At 42.8% G+C, this 27,639-nt stretch overlaps 2 protein-coding genes across 2 annotated transcripts in view; both read right to left on the bottom strand.

Moving 5' to 3' along the window:
- Window positions 1-27,639, bottom strand: part of CRYBB2 (crystallin beta B2) — a 679,427-nt gene that overhangs the window by 161,161 nt on the left and 490,627 nt on the right. The window lies entirely within an intron of this gene.
- Window positions 1-27,639, bottom strand: part of PIWIL3 (piwi like RNA-mediated gene silencing 3) — a 107,730-nt gene that overhangs the window by 24,978 nt on the left and 55,113 nt on the right. The window contains exons 2-12 of the mRNA XM_032139563.2: window positions 20,002-20,125; window positions 17,468-17,588; window positions 15,511-15,642; window positions 13,830-14,044; window positions 13,143-13,264; window positions 12,144-12,224; window positions 11,360-11,563; window positions 8,746-8,857; window positions 6,751-6,877; window positions 6,463-6,580; window positions 5,955-6,069 (exon numbers count right to left, since the gene is read on the bottom strand). Coding sequence (XP_031995454.2) covers window positions 5,955-6,069; window positions 6,463-6,580; window positions 6,751-6,877; window positions 8,746-8,857; window positions 11,360-11,563; window positions 12,144-12,224; window positions 13,143-13,264; window positions 13,830-14,044; window positions 15,511-15,642; window positions 17,468-17,588; window positions 20,002-20,125 — 1,471 coding nt within the window. The remainder of the gene's footprint in view (window positions 1-5,954; window positions 6,070-6,462; window positions 6,581-6,750; window positions 6,878-8,745; window positions 8,858-11,359; window positions 11,564-12,143; window positions 12,225-13,142; window positions 13,265-13,829; window positions 14,045-15,510; window positions 15,643-17,467; window positions 17,589-20,001; window positions 20,126-27,639) is intronic.

Raw genomic sequence — 27,639 nt, 5'->3', positions numbered from 1 at the left:
CATTATTCTAAATGAAGTAACTCAGGAATGGAAAACCAAACATTGTTATCTTCTCACTCATAAGTGGGAGCTAAACTATGAGGATGCAAAGGCATAAGAATGATGCAGTGGACTTTGGGGACTGTGGGGAAGGATGGGAGGTGGTGACGGATCAAACACTACATGTTTGGTACAGTGTACACTGCTCAGGTGATGGATGCACCAAAAGTACAAATATCACCACTAGAACTTATCCATGTAACTACCTGTTCCACAAAAACCTATTGAAATAAAATTTTAAAAAAAGAAAAATGTTTTAAAAAGCAAACAACAAATTTAAAATAGAGTTTATTCATTTTCTTTTTGCTTGTTTGTTTGCTTACGCAAGCAGTGTTGTTGGCACCTTAAAAGAAGGGGTTATAAGACAGTATTTGCAAGCCTTACGGTAACTTCAAAAATATGCAATGGATACACAAAACAAACAAGTTATAGCATACTAGAGAAAATCACCTTCACTAAAAGGAAGGCAGGAAAGGAGGAAGAAGAGACTATTTAAAAAAACACTGGAAAACACATAACAAAATGGTGGGAGTAAATCCTTACTTCTCAATAATAACATTGAATGTAAATGGACTAAACTAATTGAAAGAGTGACTGAATGAATTAAAAAAAATGATCTGCTGCCTGCAAAAAACACTTGACCTATAAAGACTCACATAGACTGAAAATAAAGGCATGAAAAAAACACAAAAACAGCTGGGTGCGGTGGCTCATGCCTGTAATCCCAGCACTTTGGGAGGCCAAGGCAGGTGAATCACGAGGTCAGGAGTTCAAGACCAGCCTGACCAACATGATGAAAACTGTCTCTACTAAAAATACAAACAAAATTAGCTGGGCGTCGTGGCACACACCTGTAATCCCAGCTACTTGGGAGGCTGAAGCAGGAGAATCGCTTGAACTCGGGAGGTGGAGGTTGCAGGGAGCCGAGATCGTGCCACTGCACTCCAGCCTGGGTGACAGAGCAAGACTCTGTCTCAAAACAAAAACAAAAAAAAAACAGGAATAGCTATACTTAGACAAAATAGATTTCAAGACAAAAACTATGAGACAAAGAAGGTCACTATGCAACAATGAAGTGGTCAATTCAGCAAGAGGATATGACAATTGTAAATATATATACACTCAACACTGGAGTACCCAGATATACAAAACAAGTATTATTAGAGCTAAAGAGAGATAGTCCCCAATACGATAATAGCTGGAGACTTTAACATCCCACTTTCAGCACTGGACAGATCTTTCAGACAAAAAAAAGGAAACGTTGGCCTTAACCTGCACTATACACCAGAGGGACATCATAGTTACAGAACATTTCAGCCGATAGCTGCACGATGAACATTCTTTTCCTCAGTACATGGATCATTCAAGGATAGACCACATATTAGGTTACAAAAGAAGTCTTAAAACATTCAAAAGACAAACATAAAGCATCTTCTCTGATCACAATGAAACAAAACTAGAAATCAAAAACAAGAGGAATTTTGGAAACGATACAAACACATGGAAACTAAACAATATGCTCCCGAGTGACCACTGTTCATGGGTCAAATTAAGGAAATTGAGACTTTTCTTGAAACAAATGATAATGAAACCATGACATACCAAAACCTATGGGATACAGCGAAAGCAGTAATAAGAGGGAAGTTTATAGCTATAAGTGCCTACATCAAAAGAGCAAAACTTCAAACCACCTAATGACGCATCCTAAAGAATTAGAAATACAAAGCCAGATGTGGTGTCTCACACCTGTAATCCCAGCACTTTGGGAGGCCGAGATGGGCAGATCACTTGAGGTCAGGAGTTCAAGACCAACCTGGCCAAGATGGCAAAATCCCAGGTGCTGGGACTCGGGAGACTGAGGCACAAGAATTGCTTGAACCAGGGAGGTGGAGGTTGCAGTGAGCCAGAATCACTCCACCACACTCAGCCTGGGCAACAGAGTGAGACTCTGTCTCTAAATAAACAAACAAACAAACAAACAAAAGCAAGAGCAAACCAAGCCTAAAAGAATGAAGATCATAGAGCCAAGATAAATGAAATTAAAATGAAGAAAATATAAAAGATCAATGAAACAAAAGGTTTTTTGAAAAGATAAACAAAACGGACAAATCTTTAGTCAGACTAAGAAAAAAAAAAAAAAGAAGATCCAAACAAGTAAAACCAGAGATGAAAATGGAGAGGACAACCAATATTGCAGAAATGTAAAGGATCATTCCTGGCTACTATAAGCAACTATATGCCAGTAAATTGGAAAATCTAGAAGAAATGGAAAAATTACTAAACATATACAACCTACCAAGATCAAACCATGAAGAAATCCAAAACCTGAACAGATCAATAACAAGTAATAAGATCAGAGATGTAATAAAAAGTCTCCCAAAGAAAAGCCCAGGACCTGATGGCTTCACTGCTGAATTCTGCCAAACATTTAAAGAAGAACTAATACCAATCCTACTCCTATTTGGAAAAATAGAGGAAGAGGGAATACTTCCGGGTCATTTCATGAAGTATTACTAAAACCAAAGACACATCAAGAAAAGAAAACTACAGGCCAGTATCTCCAATGAACACTGATACAAAAAATCCTCAACAAAATACTAGCAAACAATTTACTAACACACTAAAAAAGTTCATCACCAAGTGGGACTTAACCCAGGGATTCAAGGACAGTTCTATGTAGGCAAATCAACGTGATACATCCACAGAATGAAGGACAAACTCATATGATCATTTCAAATGATGCTGAGCAGCATTTATTAAAATTCAATATCCTTTCATGATTAAAAACCCTCGAAAACTGGGTATAGAATGAACATATTTCAACATAATAAAAGTCATACACGTCAGACCCACAGCTAGTATCATACTGAATGGGAAAAAACTGAAAGCCTTTTCTCCAAGATCTAGAATACAACAAGGATGCTCCCTGTCACCATTGTTATTCAACATAGTACTAGAAGTCCTAGCTAGAGTCATCATACAAAAGATTAAGGTAATTCAAATTGCAAAGATATGATCTTATATTTGGAAAAATCTAATGACTCCAAAAAAAAAACATAGAACTGATAGATTTAGTAAAGTTGCAGGATACAAAAAAACAAAAAATCAGTAGCATTTCTATATGCTAACAGTGAACAATCTGAAAAAGAATCCCATTTACAATAGATAAAAATAAAATACCTAGGAATTAACCTAACCAAATTAGTGAAAGATCTCTACAATGAAAACTATAAAACACTGATGCAAGAAACTGAAGAGGCCACACACAAAAATGAAGATATTCCATGTTCATGAATTAGAAGAATCAATATCATTAAAATGTCCATACTATCCAAAGCAATCCCTATCAAAATACCAAGGGTATTCTTTATAGAAACAGAAAAAAACTATCCTAAAACTTATTTTAAAACCAAAAGACCCAGAATTGCATAAGCTATCCTAAGCAAAAAGAACAAAACTGGAAGAATCACATTACCTGACTTCAAATTATACTACAGAGCTATAGTAACCAAAATGGCATGGTACTGGCATAAAAACAGACATGTAGACCAGTGGATCAGAAATAGAGAACCCAAAAATAAATCCATATCTACTGTGAACTCATTTTTGACAAAGGAGCCAAGAACATACATTGGGGAAAGGACAGTCTCTTCTGTATATCCATATGCGGAAGAATGAAACTAGATCCCTATCTCTCGCCATATATTAAAAAAATTAAGATGGCTTGAAGACATAAATCCAAGACCTCAAACTATGAAACCACTATAAGAAAACATTGGGGAAACTCTCCAGGACATTAGATGAACAAAGATTTATTGAGCAATACCCCACAAGCACAGGCAACTAAAGCAAAAATGGATATGTGGGATCACATCAAGTTAAAAAGCTTCTATGTAGCAAAGGAAACAAAGTAGAGAGACAACTCACAGAATGGGAGAAAATATTTGCAAACTACCTGTCTGACAAGGGATTAATAACCAAAATCTAAGGAAAGCAAACAACTTTATAGGGGAAAAATAATCCAATTAAGAATGGACAGGCCGGGCGCGGTGGCTCACGCTTGTAATCCCAGCACTTTGGGAGGCCGAGGCGGGCGGATCACGAGGTCAGGAGATCGAGACCACGGTGAAACCCCGTCTCTACTAAAAATACAAAAAAATTAGCCGGGCGTGGTGGCGGGCGCCTGTAGTCCCAGCTACTCAGAGAGGCTGAGGCAGGAGAATGGCGTGAACCCGGGAGGCGGAGCTTGCAGTGAGCCGAGATTGCGCCACTGCACTCCAGCCTGGGCGACAGAGCGAGACTCCGTCTCAAAAAAAAAAAAAAAAGAATGGACAAAAGATTTGAACAGACATTTCTGAAGGCATACAAATAGCAAACAGGCATATGAAAAAGTGCTGATATCAATGATCAGAGAAATGCAAATCAAAACTACAGTGAGATATCATCTCACCCCAGTTAAAATGGCTTTTATGCAAGACAGGCAATAACAAATGTTGGTAAGGATGTGGAGAAAAGGGAGCCCTCATACACAGTTGGTGGGAATGTCAATTACTATAACCACTATGGAGAACAGTTTGGAGGTTCCTCAAAACACTAATAATAGAGCTAACATATGTTCCAGCAATCCCACTCCTAGGCATATAGCCAAAATAAAGGAAATTAGGATATTGAAGAGATATCTGTACTTCCATGTTTATTGCAGCACTGTTCACAATAACCCAGATTTAGAAGCAACGTAAATGTCCAACAGATAAATGGATAAAGAAAATGTGATACATATACACAATGGAGTACTATTCAGCCATAAAAAGCAATGAGACCCTGTTATTTGCAACAAGGCTGGAACTGAAGGTCATTGTGTTAAATGAAATTAGCCAGGCACCAAAAAATGAGCTTTACATGTTCTCACTTATTTGTGGGATCTAAAAGATGAAAACAATTGAACTCATGGAGATAGAGTAGGATGGTTACAGAGTCTGGGAAGGGTAGTGGGAGGTTGGAGGGGAATGTGGGGATGGTTAATGGGTACAAAAAATGAGTAAGACCTAGTATCTGCTAGTACAAAAGGGTGACTAAAGTCAAAAATAATTTGTGTATTTTAAAATAACTAAAAGAATATAACTGGTTTGTAACATGAAGGACAAATGCTTGAGGGGATAGATACCCCACTTAACCTGATATGATTATGCACTGCATGCCTGTATCAAAATACCACATGAAACCCATAAATATACATACCTACTATGTACCCACAAAAGCTAAATATAACAAAATTTAAATAAAGCTTTTTTTTTTTTTTTAACACAGGTTAGTGAATTACGTTGATTCTAGGTACTTGACTCTTTTTTTTTTTTTTTTTTTTTTTTTAGACGGAGTCTCGCTCTGTTGCCCAGGTTGGAGTGCAGTGGCGCCATCTCTGCTCACTGCAAGCTCCGCCTCCCGGGTTCACGCCATTCTCCTGCCTCAGCCTCTCCTAGTAGCTGGGACTACAGGCGCCCGCCACCAAGCCCGGCTAATTTTTTGTATTTTTAGTAGAGACAGGGTTTCACCGTGGTCTCGATCTCCTGACCTTGTGATCCACCCGCCTCAGCCTCCCAAAGTGCTGGGATTACAAGCATGAGCCACTGCGCCCGGCCTCTAGGTACTTGACTCTTAAGGATATATTTGAAAAATGGATCTTCCAAATGCCATGAGCAAATGTCCAGAATATTAATTAGACAGACATAATACAGAGCTTACTATGCGCCAAGCACCTTACATGCATTCTTAGTGTTTCTTATTGTCTCAATATAGAAAGAATGAGCAGTCTGAAAAGAGAACAGCAGTTGTAGTCATCACTGAGACTCAGTTAGTTCCTTTTTGCTTTACTCTTCATTTGACCCAACCATGACATGATGATTTTGAAACTGTCTTACCATTCTTCTGCCTTGCACGATGTTTGCGTTTTTCAAAACTCTTCCCGGGACGGACAAAAAATTGGTATCAAATTTCAAATCCCAGAGCTGAAGTAACTCTTGTACTTTTTTATTACTGAAAATTAAAATATTGCCAACATGATCAAATCAAATAAGTAAAAGCAGTTAGTCATTTGTGCAAGGCAATTTCCTTCTATTCCAAGGTTCACGATCGCTTGTCCGCAGCATTGAGATGCGGCACAACCTTCCCCGGAACTCTGAAATCTTGTTTTTGCTCTCGTGTTCATATAGGTACTTACAGCCTTTTGATTTCATTCTCCACCCCCTCCCCCCGGCCTCCTAATCTTGCAATGACAGAAAAACTAGAGTTGTCCCCCAACATCAAAATTCTTCCCATTGTCACTTGTTTGTAGAAGAATCTGACATGCCAGGGCTGAGATGCCATCAGCTTCACTGGGACACCATGCACATGTACACATAAACACTCAGCCAGAAAAGCAGCACTTACTCTTGTATAGTATTGATGAATTCTTTTAATGTATGATGCCTTCTTCTTGGACTCAATCTTGTATGTTTAGCCAATTCTTTCATAATGCTATAATCTTTACGTATTTCATCTGTTAGACCTTTAAAAAATCCAAAAGATACAGCTGAGCAAGCATGAATTTGAGTGAGGCCTGAATTATAACAGCTGGGGGAACCTACTACCAAGGAGACACACTTCGAATTCCCTGAAAAGCCTGCGCTAAGTCATAATTATGCCTGACTTTAAAGAGGGGCTGTAAGCCATCAGTACCTGTCATGTAGCACAGCTGAGGAATCAGCAGGATAGGTTCACGTTGTGTACCCGTTAGGCCCTTTTTCCATCTGCCCTGGCTGACCAAAAGTGGCTGTTTCTTCACCGTGACAATTTCCTTATGTTGCTGCTCAACAAACAAGAGACCAGCATGACCATCAGTGAAACCTTAGAAACATCACACACAGAGGTTCAAAAATGCATATGTGGGACTACAGATGAAGGGCCGCAGGCGTGCTGGTGATATAGTTTTCCCAAGTTTAATAGTGTACTATGAATACTCTCAACATTCTCTTACCTTTGATACGCCAGGGATCTTTTCTCGTGAGCATACTTCGCCAAAGACAGGACTCCCAAGAAACATAACGCTGGAGTCGTCAAGCTACTCTAACATTGTATATGAGAATGCGTGAGACAGTATCTGTAGTTCTCACTACAGTCTTGCCTTTAAAACTCCCAAAGCATACTGAAAACCATCAAGAGGACAGTTTAAAGGGGGGCTGTAAGCCATCAGTACCTGTCTTGTAGCACAACTGAGAAATCAGCAGGATAGGTTCACGTTCAGGATAGGTTCACCCATTAGGCCCTTTTTCCATCTGCCCTGGCTGGCCAAAAGTGGCTGCTTCTTCACAGTGAACACTCAGATTGAGGAATCCATGTCTTACGAGGTTAGCACATAACTGACATCATTTTACATGTTAATCATTTTTATTCTTTTTGGACTGAGTTCTACAGGGCTGAGATTTCTAGATAAGTAACATTTTCTTATCTGAAGTCTTACCATATTTGCTTTTCTTTTTTTTTTTTGAGATGGAGTTTCGCTCCTGTTGCCCAGGCTGGAGTGCAATGGCGCGATCTCGGCTCACTGCAACCCCTGCCACCCAGGTCCAAGCGATTCTCCTGCTTCAGCCTCCCGAGTAGCTGGGATTACAGGCACGTGCCATCATGTCTGGCTAATTTTGTATTTTTAGTAGAGACGGGGTTGCTCCATTTTGGTCAGGCTGGTCTCGAACTCCCAACCTCAGGTGATCTGCCCGCCTCGGCCTCCCAAAGTGCTGGGATTACAGGTGTGAGCCACTGCGCCCGGCCCATATTTGATTATCTACCAAACAATCCAACCACATTTAAAAAACTATGGCCGGGCGCGGTGGCTCACGCTTGTAATCCCAGCACTTTGGGAGGCCGAGGCGGGCGAATCACGAGGTCAGGAGATCGAGACCATGGTGAAACCCCGTCTCTACTAAAATTACAAAAAAAAAATTAGCCGGGCGTGGTGGCGGGCGCCTGTAGTCCCAGCTACTCAGAGAGGCTGAGGCAGGAGAATGGCGTGAACCCGGGAGGCGGAGATTGCAGTGAGCCGAGACTGCGCCACTGCACTCCAGCCTGGGCGACAGAGCGACACTCTGTCTCAAAAATAAATAAATAAATAAATAACTATGGTAGTAGGCTGGATGCAGTGGCTCATGCCTGTAATCCCAGCACTTTGGGAGGCTGAGGCAGATGGATCACCTGAGGTCGGGAGTTCAAGGCCAGCCTGACCAATACCGTGAAACCCCGTCTCTACTAAAAATACAAAAATTAGCCAGGCATGGTGGCAGGTGCCTGTAGTCCCAGCTACTTGGGAGGCTGAGGCAGGAAAATTGCTTGAACCTGAGAGGTAGAGGTTGCAGTGAGTAGAGATCATGCCACTGCATTCCAGCCTGGGAGACGGAACAAGACTCCAACTCAAAAAAAAAGAAAAAAAAAGTATGATAGTAGCCACTTTTAAGACTGAAAGAAGGGAAAGAAGGGGTCACACTGGTGCCATTCTAGTTTTGTGACATTACCCTATATACGAGGCACTTGGATGCATGGATAATAAATAAGTCAAGCTATAATCCCCTAAAAGGAAAATATGTATGTTTATGACAAATATGTTCAAGTAGCTAAATAAGACAAACTGAAATACATGAAGGTTTACAATTTAAATATATTTAAAGAAATACAGTTTCATACCTGCCTGTAGTAGTCTATATAGGTGATTTTGCTGCCATCTGATTTGTTAAATGTGTCTTCAGGATTCTGCTTCCAATCAATATCATCTACTCTGTAGGTTTTGTTGTTGTATCTGTGGAATAATTACAATATGGTATTATTTGACTTATTCATTGCATGGAACCATCCACACAGAAAATAATCCTGCAAGGAACTGCAGAATATATTACATTTACTAAGATGTAATTCACATAGTGTACAACTCACCCATCTGAGCATACAAACACCTGGTTTTTACTATAGACACAGAGTTGTGCAATCATCAAGACAAAGACGCATAACCATAAGCAGTCACTTCCCATTTTAGCCTAATCCACCAGCCTTCAGGCAACCACTAGTCTACTTCCTGTCTCAACACATTTGCTCATTCATTTCATGTAAACTGAGTCATGCAACGTGTGTTCTTTCCCGACTGGCTTCTTTCACTTAGCATCATGTTTAAGGTTCATCCACACTATAGTAAGTCTTGGCACTTAATTCTTTTCATTTCCAAATAATATTCTATTGTATGATATCCCACCTTTTGATTATCCATTCACCAGCTGGACATTATGGTTTTATATACTTTTGGTTACCATGAATAAGGTTATGAACATTTATGTGCCGATTTTAATAAATATGTTCTCATTTCTCTTGTGTATTTAAGTAGGAGTAAAATTTCTGGTTCATATGGTGATCATATAGGAGTTAAAAAGGAATTTAGGTGGTTAGTAAGGGTAAAAGTTCCGGTGGAATTTTCTCTTAATAAAAAAGCAGCCCCCAAATCATTTTTCTAACAAAAAGCAGCCTGAAAAATCAAGCTGCAAACATAGATAAGCAAGCTGGAAGCTTGCATAGTTGGATTCTGGCAGTTATGCCAGAAGCCAGTATATCCAACATGGAGGTTCTCTTCCCTTCTCCTTGTCCCTGCCATGTGTGCAGGTGTTATGGTACCCGCCCACCAGATGGAGACCACATCTGCATAATGAAAGATTAGGGTGGGATGGCCAGCCTCTTCGAAGGCTATGTAAATGGCACACCTGGTCCAACCAGTCCTCTGGGCCCTACGTAAATCAGACACTACCTCCTCAAGCCCCTCTATGAAACCAACTCCATCCCTCTGCAAAGCGGGAGATCCATTTGGAATGCCCCTCCCCCCTGCAAGGGGGAGCTTTTCTCTTCTTTCACCTACTCAGCTTTCCACTCCTAAACCCACACCTTGTGGGTCTATGTCTTTGTTTTCCTTAGTGTCAGACAAACCTCATGTATTTCCTCAAACGAGGCCACTTCAGTAATGCATATCGTTAGCATTTTAAGAAAATGCCAGACTGTTTTCCAAAGAAGCCATACCATTTAATATTCCTACAAGCAGCATACGAGGGTTGCTTCTGATCTTTCCCCATCCTTGCCAACACTTGTCAATATCTAATCTTAACCATCCTAGTGGGTGTGAAATGATATCTCATTGTGGTTTTCACTTGCATTTCCATGATGGCTACTGATGTTAAACATTTTCATGCATCTATTGGTCATTTGTACATTTTAAGAAATGTATCTGGAGAAGTATCTAATCAGATCTTTTGTCCATTTTAAAAATTATGTTGTCTCTCAATTAAGTATTGTTTATATATTCTAGATACAGGTTACTTATGTGATTAGCAAACATTTTCCCCAATTTTTCCAGTTGTGTTTTCACAATTTTGATAGTATAGTTTGAATACGTTTTTAATTTGGTGAAGCCCAAGGTATCTATGTTTCTTTTGTTATCACTTCTGCTTTGAGTGGCTTGTCTAAGGTTTCCCTAACTCAAAGTAAAAAAGATTCAGTTCTATATTTTCTAAGAATGTTATGCTTTTAGTTCTTACATCTAGGTCTATTGAGTTGGTTTTTGAATTAAACTGGAATTGTGTGAATTGCATGAGGAAGAAGTAGGTGGATATTCAGTTGTCCCAGCAACATTATTGAAAAGACTATTCTTTCCCCTATTGAATTGCCTTGACACACTTGTCAGAAGTCAACTGACTAAGTGGAGGGTTAACCTTCTGTACTCTATTTCGTTGGTCTCTGTCTATCTTTAGACCAACATCACACTCTCTTGATTACTAGATCTTTCTAGTAAGTTTTAAAATTGAGAAGTGTGAGTCCTCAAATTGTGTCCCTGTAAGGCTGTGTTGGTTAAGTAACTGGTTCTTTAAATCCATTCTCTTACCAATTTAAGATTTCTGCTGTAGAAAGATTTTAAAACTTCCTTCAAATGGGAAATTGCTGATGGATTATAACTAAGCACTGATTTTTAAACTAGCTAAATGCCTACAAAAGAGGAAAAGGAAAGAAATTCAGAAACAGCTTAGTGTTATGTGCAAGGTAGGGTTCAGAACAAATGGACTGGCATTAGGGATTTCAAGAAGAGTGAAGTCTACAATTGACACATTCTTCTCCCAAGTTGTATAACCAGAGGAGAGACGTGTTCAGTTGTTCTTGCAATTTCTACTCCTGAACTTCAACATTTAGTGATTAGAAAACTATAGGACCATCTCTTGGGGTGGGGGAAGGGGGAGTTAAAGTGATTGGATAGGTTTTTAAAAGACAGACTTACTTTGTCAGAACAATTGATCCAATTAAGTTATTAGTTACTTCCTCTCGGATGTTTCCTGTCTGGGCCTGGGCAGATGTTCTCTTTATGAAATCATAAGCAGTTTCTATTCGGAGCAGTTTGTGGCTCACATCAGCGCAGAGGGTAATGCTGTTTTCATATTGAAGAATAGAAGTAACATAACCAAGCCAGATTTCCAAACTGGTACTAGAATAAATTATATAAGAGTATTAAGTCCGATCTCATCACATAAAGCCAAGGGTTTCCAAGCCTAAGCTCTGGGTCTAAAAATTGGTACTTAGGAGTCAGTTTTAAGTATTTGTTCTTAGTCTTTTGAAGGACCTTCAGATAAACATTTATCAGATGTGCTATTTATACCATTTTTGTTCAACTATGTTTTATCACCCACAAAAGTATCATATCCATATTTATCTGTAACATAACTTATGTTTAATATATGCATATACCAATGAGTAATATATAGAGATATAGTTGCTATGATTGAAGATATTTTCAAAGACAAATTATACATTTTGGATGATTGTTTAGGCTTCTTAATGTGTATGCAACAACTGAGTATCTCAAAGGTTTATATTTGTCATGCTAAGATTTTTAAAGTATCTCTTCTTACTGAGTTAACATTACACTAAATTGTTCATGGTCAGTGGATACCATTTAAAAGGCCATCACTTTTAAGGCATGCCATTTCAAATATGAAATGAATAACTTTCTCAAAAAATCCTACGTTTAAGTCTGCAGAGTGTGAAGTTTTCTACTTTATACAAACCCATGACGGTATAACTGAATAGCCTTCTTTTTGGTATAATAGTTGCGACCAACTTGTTCAAAATCCAGCAGCTTGAAAATTCTGGAAATGGAAAGAATAGATTTTGTTGAAAGTACAGGGTACATTATTAAGCATTTGGTAAGACACATAAGGGAAAAAAATCTGTTAATGACTGTTTATATTATCAATGAACACAAAGTACTTGTTAACTAAGTTACATTATGAGGTGGATATTAAGGTTCATTTAACCTCGATTGTTCCGTCTCCTTATAAACATAATATTGTAGAAGGATTACCAAAATGTTCTTCATTCTCAAAACTGAACTAAGGTCTCTTTTTCAAACTGTGCCTTTTTTTGAGACAGAGTCTCGCTCTGTCGCCCAGGCTGGAGTGCAGTGACACAATCTCTGCTCACTGCAACCTCCACCTCCTGGGACCAAGCAATTCTCCTGCCTCAGCCTCTCAAGTAGCTGAAACCACAGGCACCTGCCACCATGCCTGGCTAATTTTTGTATTTTTAGTAGAGGCAAGGTTTCACCATGTTGGCCAGGCTGGTCTGGAACTCCTGACCTCAAATGATCCACCCGCCTCAGCCTCCCAAAGTGCTGGGATTATAGGCGTGAGCCACCACTCCCAGCCTCAAACTCTGTCTTTCAAATTTTAACTTTCTGTATTTTGTCATTGTAGTGACCACAGAATAAAAAATGCATTTGCTACAGAGACATACACAGATGTGCATAGCTGATGTCTATTACTCTTTCTAGGCAGGTATGAGACAAAGAGCGGGGATAGGCCAGGAGAAGAACATTGAGGATAAGCCACTGAACTTGCATATTCTAGTTGAGCCTCAAGTATCATTTCGTCTGCAAGACCCTTCACTCTCTTAATACATGAGGAGTATGAAGAACACAAAGTGCTAGAAGCAAATGGCTGGTTTCACACCACTACACAGTAAAACAACCGAATGAATACCAAAGAAACTCAACCCCGGTAACATACCTTCTAAAGAGAACGTTGTAATAGCGTAGGCAATCTGGCGACGTGGGCGTGAGTTCTTTGGAAAACTCAACTGTAATCTTCACAATTTTTTTGTCTTTGGTTGTGCTCAACCATTCCACTCTCTGAGATTAAAAAACAAAAAGATGTCCAGATATTCTTCCAAAAAACTAAGCTTCATTGCATGGCAAATCACCATGTCACCTGGCTATCCAACACACCATCGTGATGGAGCAGGCTTTCCCACAAAAGTACGTGCATGTAGAAAACATGATTCACAAGAGTGAAGAGTTGGAATTAAATATTTAAGTCGAAATATTTTACTTGAGCTCCTGAAAGCAATTTAATTTTTCAGTTAATATAAAAATTTAAAGAAAATAAGTTCTCTAATTTTTTTTTCTGCTAGGAGGGGAGGGCTGAAGTTTCGAAGGAAACAAATAGAATTAAAAAAAGTATCCAAAGTTTGTCAGCATTTTTGAGCCACAATGTGCTATTAAATTTCATTTAAGCATTAAAATTAGAGGCATTATTGAATATCAGTGATAACCAAACATGGCATGTAGGCTTCACAAGTCATATAGGCAAGAGAGCCTTGGGACGTCTCAACAAACAACTGCACGAAAACAATAGGTGTTTTATTATAACAAAGTGAAAAAGAACACAGGAAAATGTGAAATAACATTACTTAACCCGCTCTTTTAGTAGCCGAGATAATAATAAAGAGTTTCCATCAAATATATGGCGCTCTCCAAATTTCCTTCTATGTTGATCAAGTAAAATTGTGCGGAGATTTCCATCTTCTATGTCTGGTTTGTAGTCAACGTTGTATTTATATGCAACCCACTGAGGACGAGATAGCACTCGGAAGTGGTTGGCGAGTAGCTGTACCACTGTACCCTCTGAACCTGAAAAATTGAGCCACGTGACAATAAAGAAACAGACTGATTGGGCCCAAAACAAACAGTTTGGACACTACAATATTAAAAGCCAAAGTTAGGGCTGGTCACGGTGTCTCATGCCTCTAATCCCAGCACTCTGGGAGGCCAAGGCGGGTAGATCACCTGAGATCAGGAGTTCCAGACCTGCCTGGCCAACATGGTGACCCCGTATCTACTAAAAATACAAAAAGTTGGCCGGGCGCGGTGGCTCACGCTTGTAATCCCAGCACTTTGGGAGGCCGAGGCGGGCGGATCACGAGGTCAGGAGATCGAGACCACAGTGAAACCCCGTCTCTACTAAAAATACAAAAAATTAGCCGGGCGTGGTGGTGGGCGCCTGTAGTCCCAGCTACTCGGAGAGGCTGAGGCAGGAGAATGGCGAGAACCCGAGAGGCGGAGCTTGCAGTGAGCCAAGATTGTGCCACTGCACTCCAGCCTGGGTGACAGAGCGAGACTGTCTCAAAAAAAAAAAAAAATACAAAAAGTTAGCTGGGCACAGTGGCAGGTGCCTATAATCTCAGCTACTCAGGAGGCTGAGACAGGAGAATCACTTGAACCCACCCAGGAGGCAAAGGTTGCAGTGAGCTGAGATCACACCATTGCCCTCCAACCTGGGCAACAAGAGCTAAACTCTGTCTCAAAAAAAAAAAAAGAAGAAGAAAAGCCACAGTTAGGTCAGACAAAGAGATAAATGACATTTGTAATGCACCTGATGTCCAGAATGCCTATCAATTCAATGAGCCCTTATGCAAGCATACATTTAGGAAGTTTAAGATATTGAATAGATTGAAAATTAGAACCTTTGTGGTTTCCAAAAGGAGAGAAAACGCCACCCTATGTAATAATATTTAATTAAAAAAAAAGTCTCAGTGCAGGCCAGGGCACGGTGGCTCACACCTATAATCCCAGCCCTTTGGGAGGCCTAGGTGGGAGGATGGTTTGGGCCAGGAGTTCCAGACCAGCTTGGGCAAGGTGGGAGGCACCTCTACTTACAGTGATGGCAGAAGCTTTCCAGAATCTATTAAAGTTTTTATCAAAAGTTTAAAATGGGCCAGGTGTGGTAGCTCATTCCTGTAATCTCAGCAGTTTGGAAGGCCCAGGTATGAGGATGGCTTGGGCCAGTTCTAGACCAGCAAGACTGTGTCTCTACAAAATTTACATATATATTAAATATGTATATGTTATACACACACACACACACACACACACACACACACACACACACACATTCGGGCATGGTGGTGCCCACTTGTAGTCCCAGCTACTTGAGCTGGGATCAGCTCAGGATCAGCTGAGCCCAGGAGTTCGAGGCTAAAGTGAGCATCACTGTATTCCAGCCTGGGTGACAGAGCAGGATCTTGCCTCTCAATGGAAAAAAAAAAAAAAGTTAAAAATGAACAGGTCTGTAAACATTGAGTTCTAGACCAACATACCTGTTTTTGAGTCTTTAACATGCATCATATCTCTCCTGGTGTTCACCACCAGGTCCTGAAAAACTCCACCAATCCTCCTTTCCTGCAAGGGCGCTGTATGCAACCCAGCCTCAGGTCCAGGTTCCTTCACCCCTGCGTAAATGTAAATGCCAGAAGTTTAAACAATAAAAAGGGGAGAATAGAAAAGACAGTATTAACACCCAGCATAAGCTTGTTGGGAGGTAGAAAAGATGCCACCCAAAGTTCCAAAACACATTTCGTGATATGTTGCCACAAAAGCGTAACCTTACCCAGAAACCTTTCCCAAGGAGTCCCCAGTTCACATCCGTGGTTGCCTCAGCACTTTATTCATTCCTGCTACATATTTGCCCCATTTCTTTGGGTATTTGTTCACGGTACAAGATTCTAGAAACCTTGGTTCTGTCTTTAAGCCTATCTCCTGGCGCTACACTGCCCCCTAGTGGGCACCATAAAATGCCAAATAAGTCAGTCATTTAAAAAATCTATAAAACTGGCTTTTAATACAAAACTGATCTATCCTTTCTATTAAGAGCAACTAGGAAAGGATCACACTATTTTAACTTACATTCTAAGGTTCATATCGATGTAGCTATTCTACAAAGTTAAAACATTTAAATGATAGCACAAGGCGGTCTTTCAGTGACGAGAGGCATCCTGAAGGAATACGCACACGTTATTGTGAATCCTGTACCCTTGAATGGCCAAGACGTCTGTGCCTTGGGTTACAACAGTAGTTTTCCTCAAAATTTTACTTCTGGAGTCTAGTTTTTAGTTTATGATGATCTTACAAAGTAAGTGTCTCCATTTCTGTGACAGACTAACTACATTTTACACATAAAATTTGAAACAATTTTATCAAACTCCCAGCTAGTTCCTGACACATCCAGCAATCGAATTCATCATACTAAAATGTCAGCAAAAGAAAACAGGTATCCTAGCTTGGCACCTTGGCACACGCTACAAGCCATGTACTTTTATTTTTTGAGACGGAGTCTAACTCTGTCACCCAGGCTGCAGTGCAGTGGCAGTGTCTCAGCTCACTGGAACTTCTGCCTCCCAGGTTCAAGTGATTCTCCTGCCTCAGCCTCCTGAGTAGCTGGGACTACAGGCGCATACCACCATGCCCGGCTAATTTGTATATTTTTGGTAAAGATGGGATTTTGCCATGTTGGCCAGTCTGGTCTTGAACTTCTGGCCTCAAGTGATCCACCCATTCCTCCCAATGTGCTGATGTGAGCCACCGCACCCGGTCCATGTAATTTACACAGACTATTTAATAACAACCCTTCAGATAGGATCTGATTATTAAAAATGTGTTTTAATTTATTCAAATGTATAAGCTCATTTTATAGGTTCTGGATTTTGTATCCATTTGTTAATATTTATCTATAACACAATTCTTTTTTAGTGTTTCAAGTTTTGACTCATCACAAGCTATTTTGCTATAGAAAGCAAAGAGGAGAATCCAGACTGAGTTGAATCACATTAGCCAAATCCTTAGCAAATGACAATATCTGAGCCTGTGTGCATGAGTGCTTATATAAATGAGGATAACCTGTCAGCCTGCAATGCAGGTAACAGCTTCAACCTGTTAATGCCACAATTTAAAGAGGCAAGAAAATGGTGTTCTTAGAATTCCATTAAGTTAACTTAGAGTTAGCATCTGCAAATGTGTCATCTAAATTTGAAAAGCAATTATGTTGAACTGGCCAATAAACAGTGACCTCCATCTCTCTTCCACAAGTTAAGACATAAGGCGAAGAAAACACCATCAGATAATTCACTGCACAAAGAGAGACAGTTGCAAGCTGCACACACTTCCCATCCCACCAAACCTCATGGGAGTCCTGAGGCTATCTAGAACCTTCTACCGCTGTGGTAGTCCTTCACACATGAAGCATTCCCTGCCCCTCATGTCCTTCTTGCTTCCTTTCACCTTGAGACTGTGCTCCTCCTCTTCCTCCTCCTTCTGCTCCTCTTGGCTGCAGAGGTCTAACCACTGGGACTTCCTCCCACAGCGGCCGGGGTGTCGACTGCAACTGAGCGGGCTCCTGGGTCTGCATGTTTTTGGAAATAGAAATAATGAGCAGTGCCCCACTGTGTTCATTCTCCCTCCAAATGGCACTCTCAGGGCACAAGGCAAAGGAACTTCCTCTGCAAAGCTCACATTCCAGTGACAGAAACTAAGTTGTAATAAGCAACATACATAGCACCTTGTGTGGTAATTAGTAAGGAAAAAAACAAAGAACAAAACAAACCGAGGAGAATCAGGAATTATTGGGAATTATTGGGAAGGTGGGGAGTGAAGGGGCAGGTTTCACTAGCTGATGGGGGCAAAGGAGGGCCTCAGTGAGAAAGTGACACTGAACCCAAGACTTTGAGTGAATTAGCAAAGTTACCCAAGCCAGCAGTGGAAGAAAAAGAGCAGAGTTCTGCAGTTGGGAACGTTCAAGGAAGAATGAGGCAGCCAGTGTGGCTGGAAGAAAAGGGTAAGATGTCAGTGAGATGAAGGCAAGGAGGTCATTTTAAGGAAATTGCTTCTGACTGATAAAATGAGAGTTGTGACAGAGGCCAGGCACAGTGGCTCACGCCTGTAATCCCAGCACTTTGGGAGGCTGAGGCAGGCAGATCACCTGAGGTCGGGAGTTCAAGTCCAACATGGAGAAACCCGTCTCTACTAAAAACACAAAACTTAGCTGGGCATGGTGGCGCATGCCTGTAATCCCAGCTACTCGGGAGGCTGAGGCAGGAGAATCACTTGAACCCAGGAGGCAGAGGTTGCAGTGAGCCGAGATCACGCCATTGCACTCCAGCCTGGGCAAGAAGAGCGAAACTCTGTCTCAAAAAAAAAAAAAAAAAAAAAAATGCTGTGACAGGTTACCAGGCAGACGAACAACATGAACTTGTCAGGTTCCGTGTTGGGAACAGGCTGAGAGACAATGAAATAGCAAGGGATGTGGACTGTTTGGGCCAGAAGGCAGGGATAGGGGTGGTGAGAAATTGTCTGATACTACATTAGTTTATGAGGAAAAAAATTAGAGAAAGCAACCCTGTGGTTGTTTTTGAGAAGGGCTTGAGGTCATGGAGATAGGATGAAACCACAGCCTTTTGGCCTGAGCAAACAGAAGAATGGAAGTCCTTCTGATGAGGTGGGTATGGCATGTTAGGGAGGGCAGGTTGGGAGCGTGAAGTGTCCATGGACACCTGTGGGGGTGTTAGGTGGTGCAGGAGGGGTTCTGGCCAAAGAGATAAATGTGGGGACCTGTCCACACACCAGAAAGCATTTTGACTGGATAACTTCACCAAGGGAGTGAGAATATGGAGAAAAAAGATGAGGCTCAAGGGCTGGGTCTTGGCAATATCAAGAGGCCATAGAGGTGAACTCCACAAAGGAGAGCAAGCGGGGTGGTCAGTGATGAAGGAGGTAACCTAAACGCCAAGCGGAGGGAGTTGATCAGGAGAAAAGAGGTCTCAATTGTGCCAACTAAATGTGAAGGGGCAAGTCTGAGGAGAGCTGCCCTGTGAATCTGGCAGAGTGGAAGGGCCCAGGGAAGGTTTCTTGATGAATGGGAGTGAACTCAGTGAGTCTGTAGACAGATGGGAATGATTTAGGAGAACACACACCTGCTGACTTGGGAGACAGAAAGGAAAGCTGCAGGAGACGTGCCCTAGACAGAGGACTGGCTAAGAGGCTAAGTAGAGATATTTGCTTTAGGTAGGAACAAAGATGGTGCCCTAGGATCTCCGGTGAGGGGTTGGACTATGGGTTCGGATGCTCATGAGTGAGGAGACAAGACGGGGAGCCACTGACACTCTCATTGGATGCTCTGTCTGTCTCAGTGGCACAGAAGTCTATGATGAAAACTGAGAATTAGGACCAGGAGGAGGAATTGAGGTTGGAGGGCTTGGGAGAAGGAGAGGAGCAAAAATCACACAGCAGAATAAGTGGACCTGGAAGGCGTCATGCTACTTCCATGCAGTATAGGGTCCCCCTGGAGGTTGTCAGGTGGGGCCCCTCAGCGCCACTATGGAGCCTGCTGTGTGAATGCAAAGAGGATATGCAGTGAGAGAAGACAAAACAGAGCAGGCATAACAAGTTTTCAACAAGACTGGAAACTCTTATCTAACTCAGGCTATGCCAGTACCTTCAGGAAGTTGCTCATTTTGGGTCACTTCCAAAGAGAAGTCATTGGCTGAAGCCAAGAAATCTAGAAACCTTTGCATCCACTTTGGGCTGAAAGTCAGTCTGCTTGCACGTGTGAAAATGTGAGAAGAAAGCAGTAGAGACTACATCCGAGTAGATAAAGCCTCCCCATGCTGCCATCTATACAGCCTGACTTTGCTTAAGAACTTTTATTAGTCCTCACTTAGCACTATACCTGAACTAGCTTCGCTCAACAACCAACTCTATGTTCTTTTCAGTACAGGCACGTATCTCTTGCAGAAAGGAAACAACATTACATGGCTCACTGTAGCTGATCCAGGTGCTCTGGGTCCCCCAGGTGCCTCTTGTTGGTAGCTCTCCCTGCGGCGGGCTCTGCCTCGGGCGCGAGTCCTTGCCCTACCAGGCATTGTGGTCCTGAAGGTGATGACCCTGAAGAACACAGTTACATCAGACATCTCTGTGGAGTTGCCTGGTGTCTTACTCTCTTTAGTGTTGCTACAACAGAATATCTGAGGCTGGGTAATTTATAAAGGAAGAGGTGTGTTTGGCTCATCATTCTGGTGGCTGGAAAGTCCAAGACTGGGCAGCCCATCTGGTGAGGGTCTCATGCTGCTTCAACTCATGGTAGAAAAAGCAGAAGTGGGGGAGAGGTGTGGACAAAGACCACACGGCAAGAAGGGAAACGAGAGAAACTGAGGAAGCCGGACTCTAACAACCAGCTCAAGCAGGCACTAATCCAACTCACTCACCTCCAAGGCAGGGAATTAACCTATTCATAAGGATTCCACCCCCAGGGCCCAAACACCTCCCAGTAGGCCCCACTTCCCAATGCTGCCACATTGGGGATCAAATTTCAGCCTGAGTTTTGGTGGGGACAAGCCATATCCAAACCATAGCACCTGGTAATGTTTTTTTTTCCCATTACTATTACTTCCAGTAAAGCATCTGGTTACTAATGACACACATTCTCCTATCACACCAAAAAGACTGACTGCCCCCCAAGTCAGCAGAGAAGCATCCTGTAATAAAAGACAGGAGACCTGGTAGAACTTTTTTTTTTTTGTTTTTTTTTTTTTTTGAGAGGGAGTCTTGCTCTGTCGCCCAGGCTGGAGTGCAGTGGCGCAATCTCAGCTCACTGCAACCTCTGCCTCCCAGGCTCAAGCAATTCTCCTGCCTCAGCCTCCTGAGGCACACACCACCGCACCCAGCTAGTTTTGTTTGTTTGTTTTTTATTTTGAGACAGAGTCTCACTCTGTTGCCCAGGCTGGAGTAGAGCGGGGAAATCTCAGCTCACTGCAACCTCCGCCTCCCGGGCTCAAGCGATTGTCCTGCCTCAGCCTCCTGAGTAGCTGGGATTACAGGCTCGCGCCACCACGCCTGGCTAATTTTTGTATTTTTAGTAGAGACGGGGTTTCACCACGTTAGCTAGGCTGGTTGCGAACTCCTGACCTCAGGTGATCCACCCTCCTCAGCCTCCCAAAGTGCTGAGATTACAGGCGTGAACCACCGTGCTCGGCCAAACTTCTCTGGAAATTTAAGGAAACTATGGTTATCTTCCACACAGAGACTCACAAGACACTAGCAGTTACTATGCTTGTCTGTATGAGTCAGTTGAATACTGGGTTCTTCTCACCTCCAAGGCATCCCCACAAGCACAGCAAGGAGCCCAGGTGCCCCCAGACCCTCCCACTCCACACTTAAACCTCAGCTCCCGCATCCTGAGCGGGACCTCCGCCCACCATCTCCTGCCTCGGCCCTTTGGACTCCGCTCCCACAGCTCACCTGCCCTCCTTCCACAAGAATTAGGCTGATCTGTGCGCTATGCACTGGTGCTCTGTGGCCTCGGGTTCCTGGTCCCAACCCCGCAGCGTCCCAGCGCTGATCTCCGCGAGTTCAGAGGCGCAAAGCACCTTTTCCAAGAGGGAGAGCCTCTTGCCTTTCTGGGCACACAGCCCCGTGCCCCGCCCCAGTCACCAAAATGGCCGGGGAAATACACGGACCAGCCCAGCCTCCCGCAACACGTGCCACACCCTCAGGAAGGCAGGAGTCGCCCCCGCCCCAATTCAGTTTCAACCCTGGGGTCACGGCCTCTTCTGGCGCCGCCTCCGTCTGGCCGAAAGAGGCCACGATGAGCTGCAGGTGGCGGACTCAAGAGATGCCGCGAAGTCTCCCAGGGATGGGAGTGGGGCTGGCTCGCCCTGCCTTCTTGCCTCACCATGTCTCACCCATTAACCATTCCGGGATTTATCTGTCAGGTGCCCTTACAAAACGATGTGCACTTGGAGCCCCAGGATGCGGCCATTACCACTTAGTAGCTTTAACCAACTCCCTGCTGGGGCCGGTGTAACTAAATGCAGCTGCTATGACCGTCCTTGGATTCAAACCTAGACGCACCTTTACTCATCTCGTAAGCACTGATCTCTACAAGCGGATCCGCTGTCATGGGTAAGCTTTCCAGTATTTCTTAAATAAAAATAAAATAAAAAACCTTATCTCTTGTATTTGCTTTTTCATCTATTTATTCCACGTTTCTGTCATTCTTTTTGGCCTTGCCGTGTGTGTGTGTGTGTGTTTTGAGACGGGATCTCTCTCTTTTGCCCAGGCTGGAGTGCAACAATGCAATCTCTACTCACTGCAACCTCAACCTCACGGGCTCAAGAAATCCTCCCACTTCCAGGCATCCCAGTTGAGAAGATTTACAACAAAACTCAGGGGGAAAAGTTTGCCTGCCATGGCACGGCTGATGAAGACTACGAGTTTTAACCAGTCTCAAGGGGCAGGGTTCTGTGAAAAGGAACAGTGTGGTTTGGGAAAAATAGATAGACTGAGCCTCGCTTGCCCTCGTGCCTGGGGGAGAGAGGCAACAAGTCTTAACAAACCAACATCTTTGAGAAAAGATAAACCTGGAGATAGTAACGTAAGGGAGAGCTGAGCCAGTTGTCCTATGGACAACTTATTTAAAAATATTTCAGGTATCAAAATTCTAGCTGTATGATTTGTTTTGAATTTTGTTTTTATTTTCAAGAGGGCAAGTGGATGGGAATTTGTCAGCGTTCTACCAGGCAAATTCACTGTTTCACTGAAATGTTTGGATTCTCTTAGCTACTGTATGCAAAGTCCGATTATATTGGTGTGTTTTTACGTTGGGGTTTTGCAATAATTTCTGTATTTTAATATAAATAAATTCCTAAACTCCCTCCCGTCTCCCCCATTTCAGGAATTTAAAATTAAGTAGAACAAAAAAACCCAGCGCATCTGTTAGAGTCGTCACCCTATTGTCATGGGGATCAATTTTCATTAAACTTGAAGCAGTCGTGGCTTTGGCAGTGTTTTGGTTCAGACACCTGTTCACAGAAAAGCATGATGGGAAAATATTTCCTGACTTGAGTCTTCCTTTTTAAATGTAAATTTGTATTTCTTTTTAATTATTTTAAAATATTTAAACCTTTTTCTTGATCTTAAAGATCATGTAGATTGGGGTTGGGGAGGGATAAAGGGCGAGTGAGTCTAAGCATAATGAAGTAATCAGTGACTGAAAGCATTTTCCCATCATCCTTTGTTCTGAGCATTCGCTGTACTTTAAGATATCATCTTTTTCTTTTTAACCCTAATCTTTCACTTGAAAGATTTTATTGTATAAAAGTTCCACAGGTCAATAAATTTAGAGGAAAATGAGTATTTGGTCCAAAAAAAAAAAAGGAAAAATAATCAAGATTTTAGGGCTTTTATTTTTTCTTTTGTAATTGTGTAAAAAAGGGAAAAAAAAACATAGAAAGCAGAATTGTAATGTGAAGACATTTTTTGCTATAATCATTAGCTTTAGAGGCATTGTTAGTTTAGTGTGTGTGCAGAGTCCATTTCCCACATCTTTCCTCAAGTATCCTCTATTTTTATCATGAATTCCCTGTTGGTCAACTGTAGGTTATTTAAAATAAATTCCTACAACTTAATGGAAAAAAAAAAAAGAAACCCTCCCACTTCAACCTCCTGGGTTCAAGAAATCCTCCCACTTCGGCCTCCAGAGTAGCTGGAACTGCAGGTGCTGCCACTACCCTTGGCTAATTTTTTAGTATTTTTTGTGGAGACGGGGTTTCACCATGTTGCCTGGGCTGGTCTTGAGCTCCTGAGCTCAAGCGATCATCCCACCTCAGCCTCCCGAATTTCTGGGATTACAGGTGTGAGCCACCATGCCTAGCCTAGATTTTTTTGTTGTTGTTTTTTTGAGATGGAGTCTGGCTCTGTTGCCCAGGCCGGAGTGCAGTGGTGCGATTTCGGCTCACTGCAAACTCTGCCTGCTGGGTTCACGCCATTCTCCTGCCTCAGCCTCCCAAGTAGCTGAAAGAAAGTACAGGCGTCCGCCACCAGGCCTGGCTAATTTTTTTGTATTTTTTTAGTAGAGACGGGGTTTTGCCATGTTAGCCAGGATGATCTCGGTCTCCCGACCTTGTGATCCGCCTGCCTCAGCCTCCCAAAGTGCTGGGATTACAGGCGTGAGCCACCGCGCCCGGCCTAGCCTAGATATTTTTTAAAAATCACCTATTCTTTAATATTTTATCACAGTTACATCCAGATCCTTGATGTACACATTGAATACCTGTTAATTATGAGAAAAATAGTTATCTGGCACCGTTTCTTAACTAATCTTTGTCTTACTGCTTTGAAATTGCGCCATTATCCTATAGAAATCTGCATGCGTTCTCAGCTTGAATTCCAGACTCAGTTGTGCACTGTTGGCCAGGCACAGAGTTTCATGCCTGTAATCCCAGCACTTTGGGAGGCTGAGGCAGGAGGATTGTTTGAGCCCAGTAGTTCAAGACTAGCCGGGGCAACATCAAGACGCCATCTCTAAAAAAAATTAAAAAATTAACTAGGATGGTGGTGCACACCTGTAGTCCCAGGTGCTTGGGAGTTTGAGGCAGGACAGAAGGATCGCTTGAGCCTGGGAGTTCAAGGCTGCAGTGGACTATGATCATACCACTGCACTCCAGCCTGGGTGACACAGTGAGACTCTGTCTCAAAAAATTCTGCACTGTGGTGCAGCAGTAACATATTTGTTTACTATATCTTGAAAATGTCCTAAAGATTTGAAAAGCCTGAACCTGCTAAGCACTTGAAAATTCCTGGCCAGCTGGGCGGGGTGGCTCAGGCCTGCAATCCCAGCACTTTGGGAGGCTGAGGTGGGTGGATAACCTGAGGTCAGGAGTTCGAGACCAGCCTGGCCAACATGGTGAAACCCCGTCTCTACTAAAAAAAAAAAAAAAAAATTAGCCAGGTGTGGTGATGTGTGCCTGTAATCCCAGCTACTTGGGAGACTGAGGCAGGAGAATTGCTTGAACCTGGCAGGCGGAGGTTGCAATGAGCTGAGATCGAGCCATTGCATTCCAGCCTGGGCAACAAAGGTGAAACTCTGTCTCAAAAAAAAACAAAGGTGAGGCTGGGCGCGGTGGCTCACGCTTGTAATCCCAGCACTTTGGGAGGCCGAGGCGGGCGGATCACGAGGTCAGGAGATCGAGACCATGGTGAAACCCTGTCTCTACTAAAAAATACAAAAACTTAGCCGGGCGTGGTGGCGGGCGCCTGTAGTCCCAGCTACTCGGAGAGGCTGAGGCAGGAGAATGGCGTGAACCCGGGAGGCGGAGCTTGCAGTGAGCTGAGATTGCGCCACTGCACTCCAGCCTGGGCGACAGAGCGAGACTCCGTCTCAAAAAAAAAAAAAAAAAGTGCAAAGAGAAAAAGGAATAAAAAGACAAAGCAGAATATGTCCCAAGAACTGGGATAACTATAAAAGGTGTAACACACATAATGGGAATATCATAAGGAAAGAAAGGAACAGGAGGAGTATTTGAAATAATAATGACGGAAAATTTTCCAAAATTAAAAACAAATTAAATCACAGATCCAGGAAGTTCACAGAACACTAAGCAAGATAAATACCAGAAATTATACTCTAGGCATAATATTCAAACTTAAAGGACAGTGACTTGCCCAAGGTCACACAGTCAGCAAGTGACAGAAGTGGGATTAGAAGGCAAGCCCACCTATCCCCAGAGCCAACCTCCTTTGCCCCTCACCTGGGTTCTTTCCCAAGCTCACAGGCCAAAAGCCTGCAAACTGAGTCAGGAAAGAAAAATCCCTGTCCATCATTTCTCACTCTGGGGAAGGAAGGTAAAAAGAGTGCTCACATTCACTTTCAGGTCTGATAGACTCTCCTGCAACTACTTTTCTGAGGACAAATTGCTGTTTCCAATGGCTGATGGCTTCATCAGTGCAAAACTCTTATTGGGGACTGCACAGAGCTGACATTTGCCACTGTTTTGTGACCATCACAAAAAGAGTCCTATATTTTGTTTTCCCTTTTCCTTTTTTTTTTTTTTTTGTTGTTGTTGTTTTTTGTGTGTTTTTTTTGAGATGGAGTCTTGCTCTATTGCCCAGGCTGGAGTGAGTGCAGTGGCACAATCTCGGCTCACTGCAACCTCCACCTCCCGGGTTCAAGTGATTCTCCTGCCTCAGCCTCCCAAGTAGCTGGGATTACAGAGGCACACCACCATGCCCAGCTAATTTTTGTATTTTTAGTAGGGACAGGGTTTCGTCATCTTGGCCAGGATGGTCTTGAACTCCTGACCTCGTGATCCACCCGCCTCAGCATCCCAAAATGCTGGGATTACAGGCGTGAGCCCCCACTCCTGGCCTGTTTTCCCTTTTTCATTCTGCAGACATCAAAGGAAAACAAGAGGCAGGAAGGGCTGTGGCTGAGAGCAATGTTCCCCTCAGCCCTTAACCTCTATGGGTGACAGGGCCAAAGCCTCACTGTCCTGCCAGCCACTGTGAACAGACAGTGTTCCCTGCCCCAAAAACACAGCTCTGCAGGTGGAGGAGGCCCAAGGAGAGAGATTTCATTTTCTGTCCCTCTTCTAGGGGCTGACAGCTTGGACAGTAGTTTCTCAGAAACAAACTTATTCTCAAGGAGATGAGCGTGTCTGAGCCTGGAATGTTTGGTTTTTCTCCCTGCTCCAGACCCAGCCTTGGCCATGAGACAAGGTTTCCCCTTCGCCATCTGTGAAAGGCTCATTTTTGTTCCACGGGCTCAGCTTGTCTGTGCCTGGGACAAAGAGCCACGAGGTGGTGCTATTGTCTTAGGTTAACAAAAACGAGGCCAGCTATACAGTCCTCTTTGGGTATCCACAGTCTGCCGCTGATACCAAAATCTGTGGATGCTCAAGTCCCTGATACAAAATGGTGTTGTATTTGTATACATCCTATGAACATCCTCCTGTATACCTTTAAATCATCACTAGATTATTTATGATACCTAATACCATGTAAGTACTTTGGAAGTAGTTGTTACGTTGTGTTGTTTAAAGCAGGAATGTCCAATCTTTTGACTTCCCCGGGCCACATTGGAAGAATTGTTTTGGGCTACACATAAAATACAGTAACACGGCCAGGCACCATAGCTCATGCCTATAATCCCAGCAGCTTGGGAGGCCGAGGCGAGTGGATCATGAGGTCAGGAGATCGAGACCATCCTAGCTAACATGGTGAAACCCTGTCTCTACTAAAAATATAAAAAATTAGCCAGGTGTGGTGGCGGGCGCCTGTAGTCCCAGCTACTCGGGAGGCTGAGGCAGGAGAATGGCATGGACCCGGGAGGCAGAGCTTGCAGTCAGCCGAGATCGTGCCACTGCACTCCAGCCTGGGCGACAGAGCGAAACTCCGTCTCAAAAAAAAATTTTTTTTTTTTAAATAAAATCATGGTAAGCATAATGAAAGAAGCAAAATGGGAAGAGGAAGCCTGCAGGGACCTGGATCCTCTGAACCCCAGAGGGACAAAGAGATTGACGTATGTGAGAACTGACAGGAGGGATTCAGAACAGGGGGAAGAGTGGACATCCGCTTTACAAGGCTGTGGCAGTCGTCCAGGTAAGAGGGGTGATATGGGCTGG

This window comes from Hylobates moloch, unplaced genomic scaffold (genome assembly GCF_009828535.3).
Source record: "Hylobates moloch isolate HMO894 unplaced genomic scaffold, HMol_V3 SCAFFOLD_19, whole genome shotgun sequence".
Classification (NCBI taxonomy): Eukaryota; Metazoa; Chordata; class Mammalia; order Primates; family Hylobatidae; genus Hylobates; species Hylobates moloch.
The sequence above is the reverse complement of the archived record's forward strand: the minus strand, read 5'-3'. Positions and strand labels throughout refer to the sequence as shown.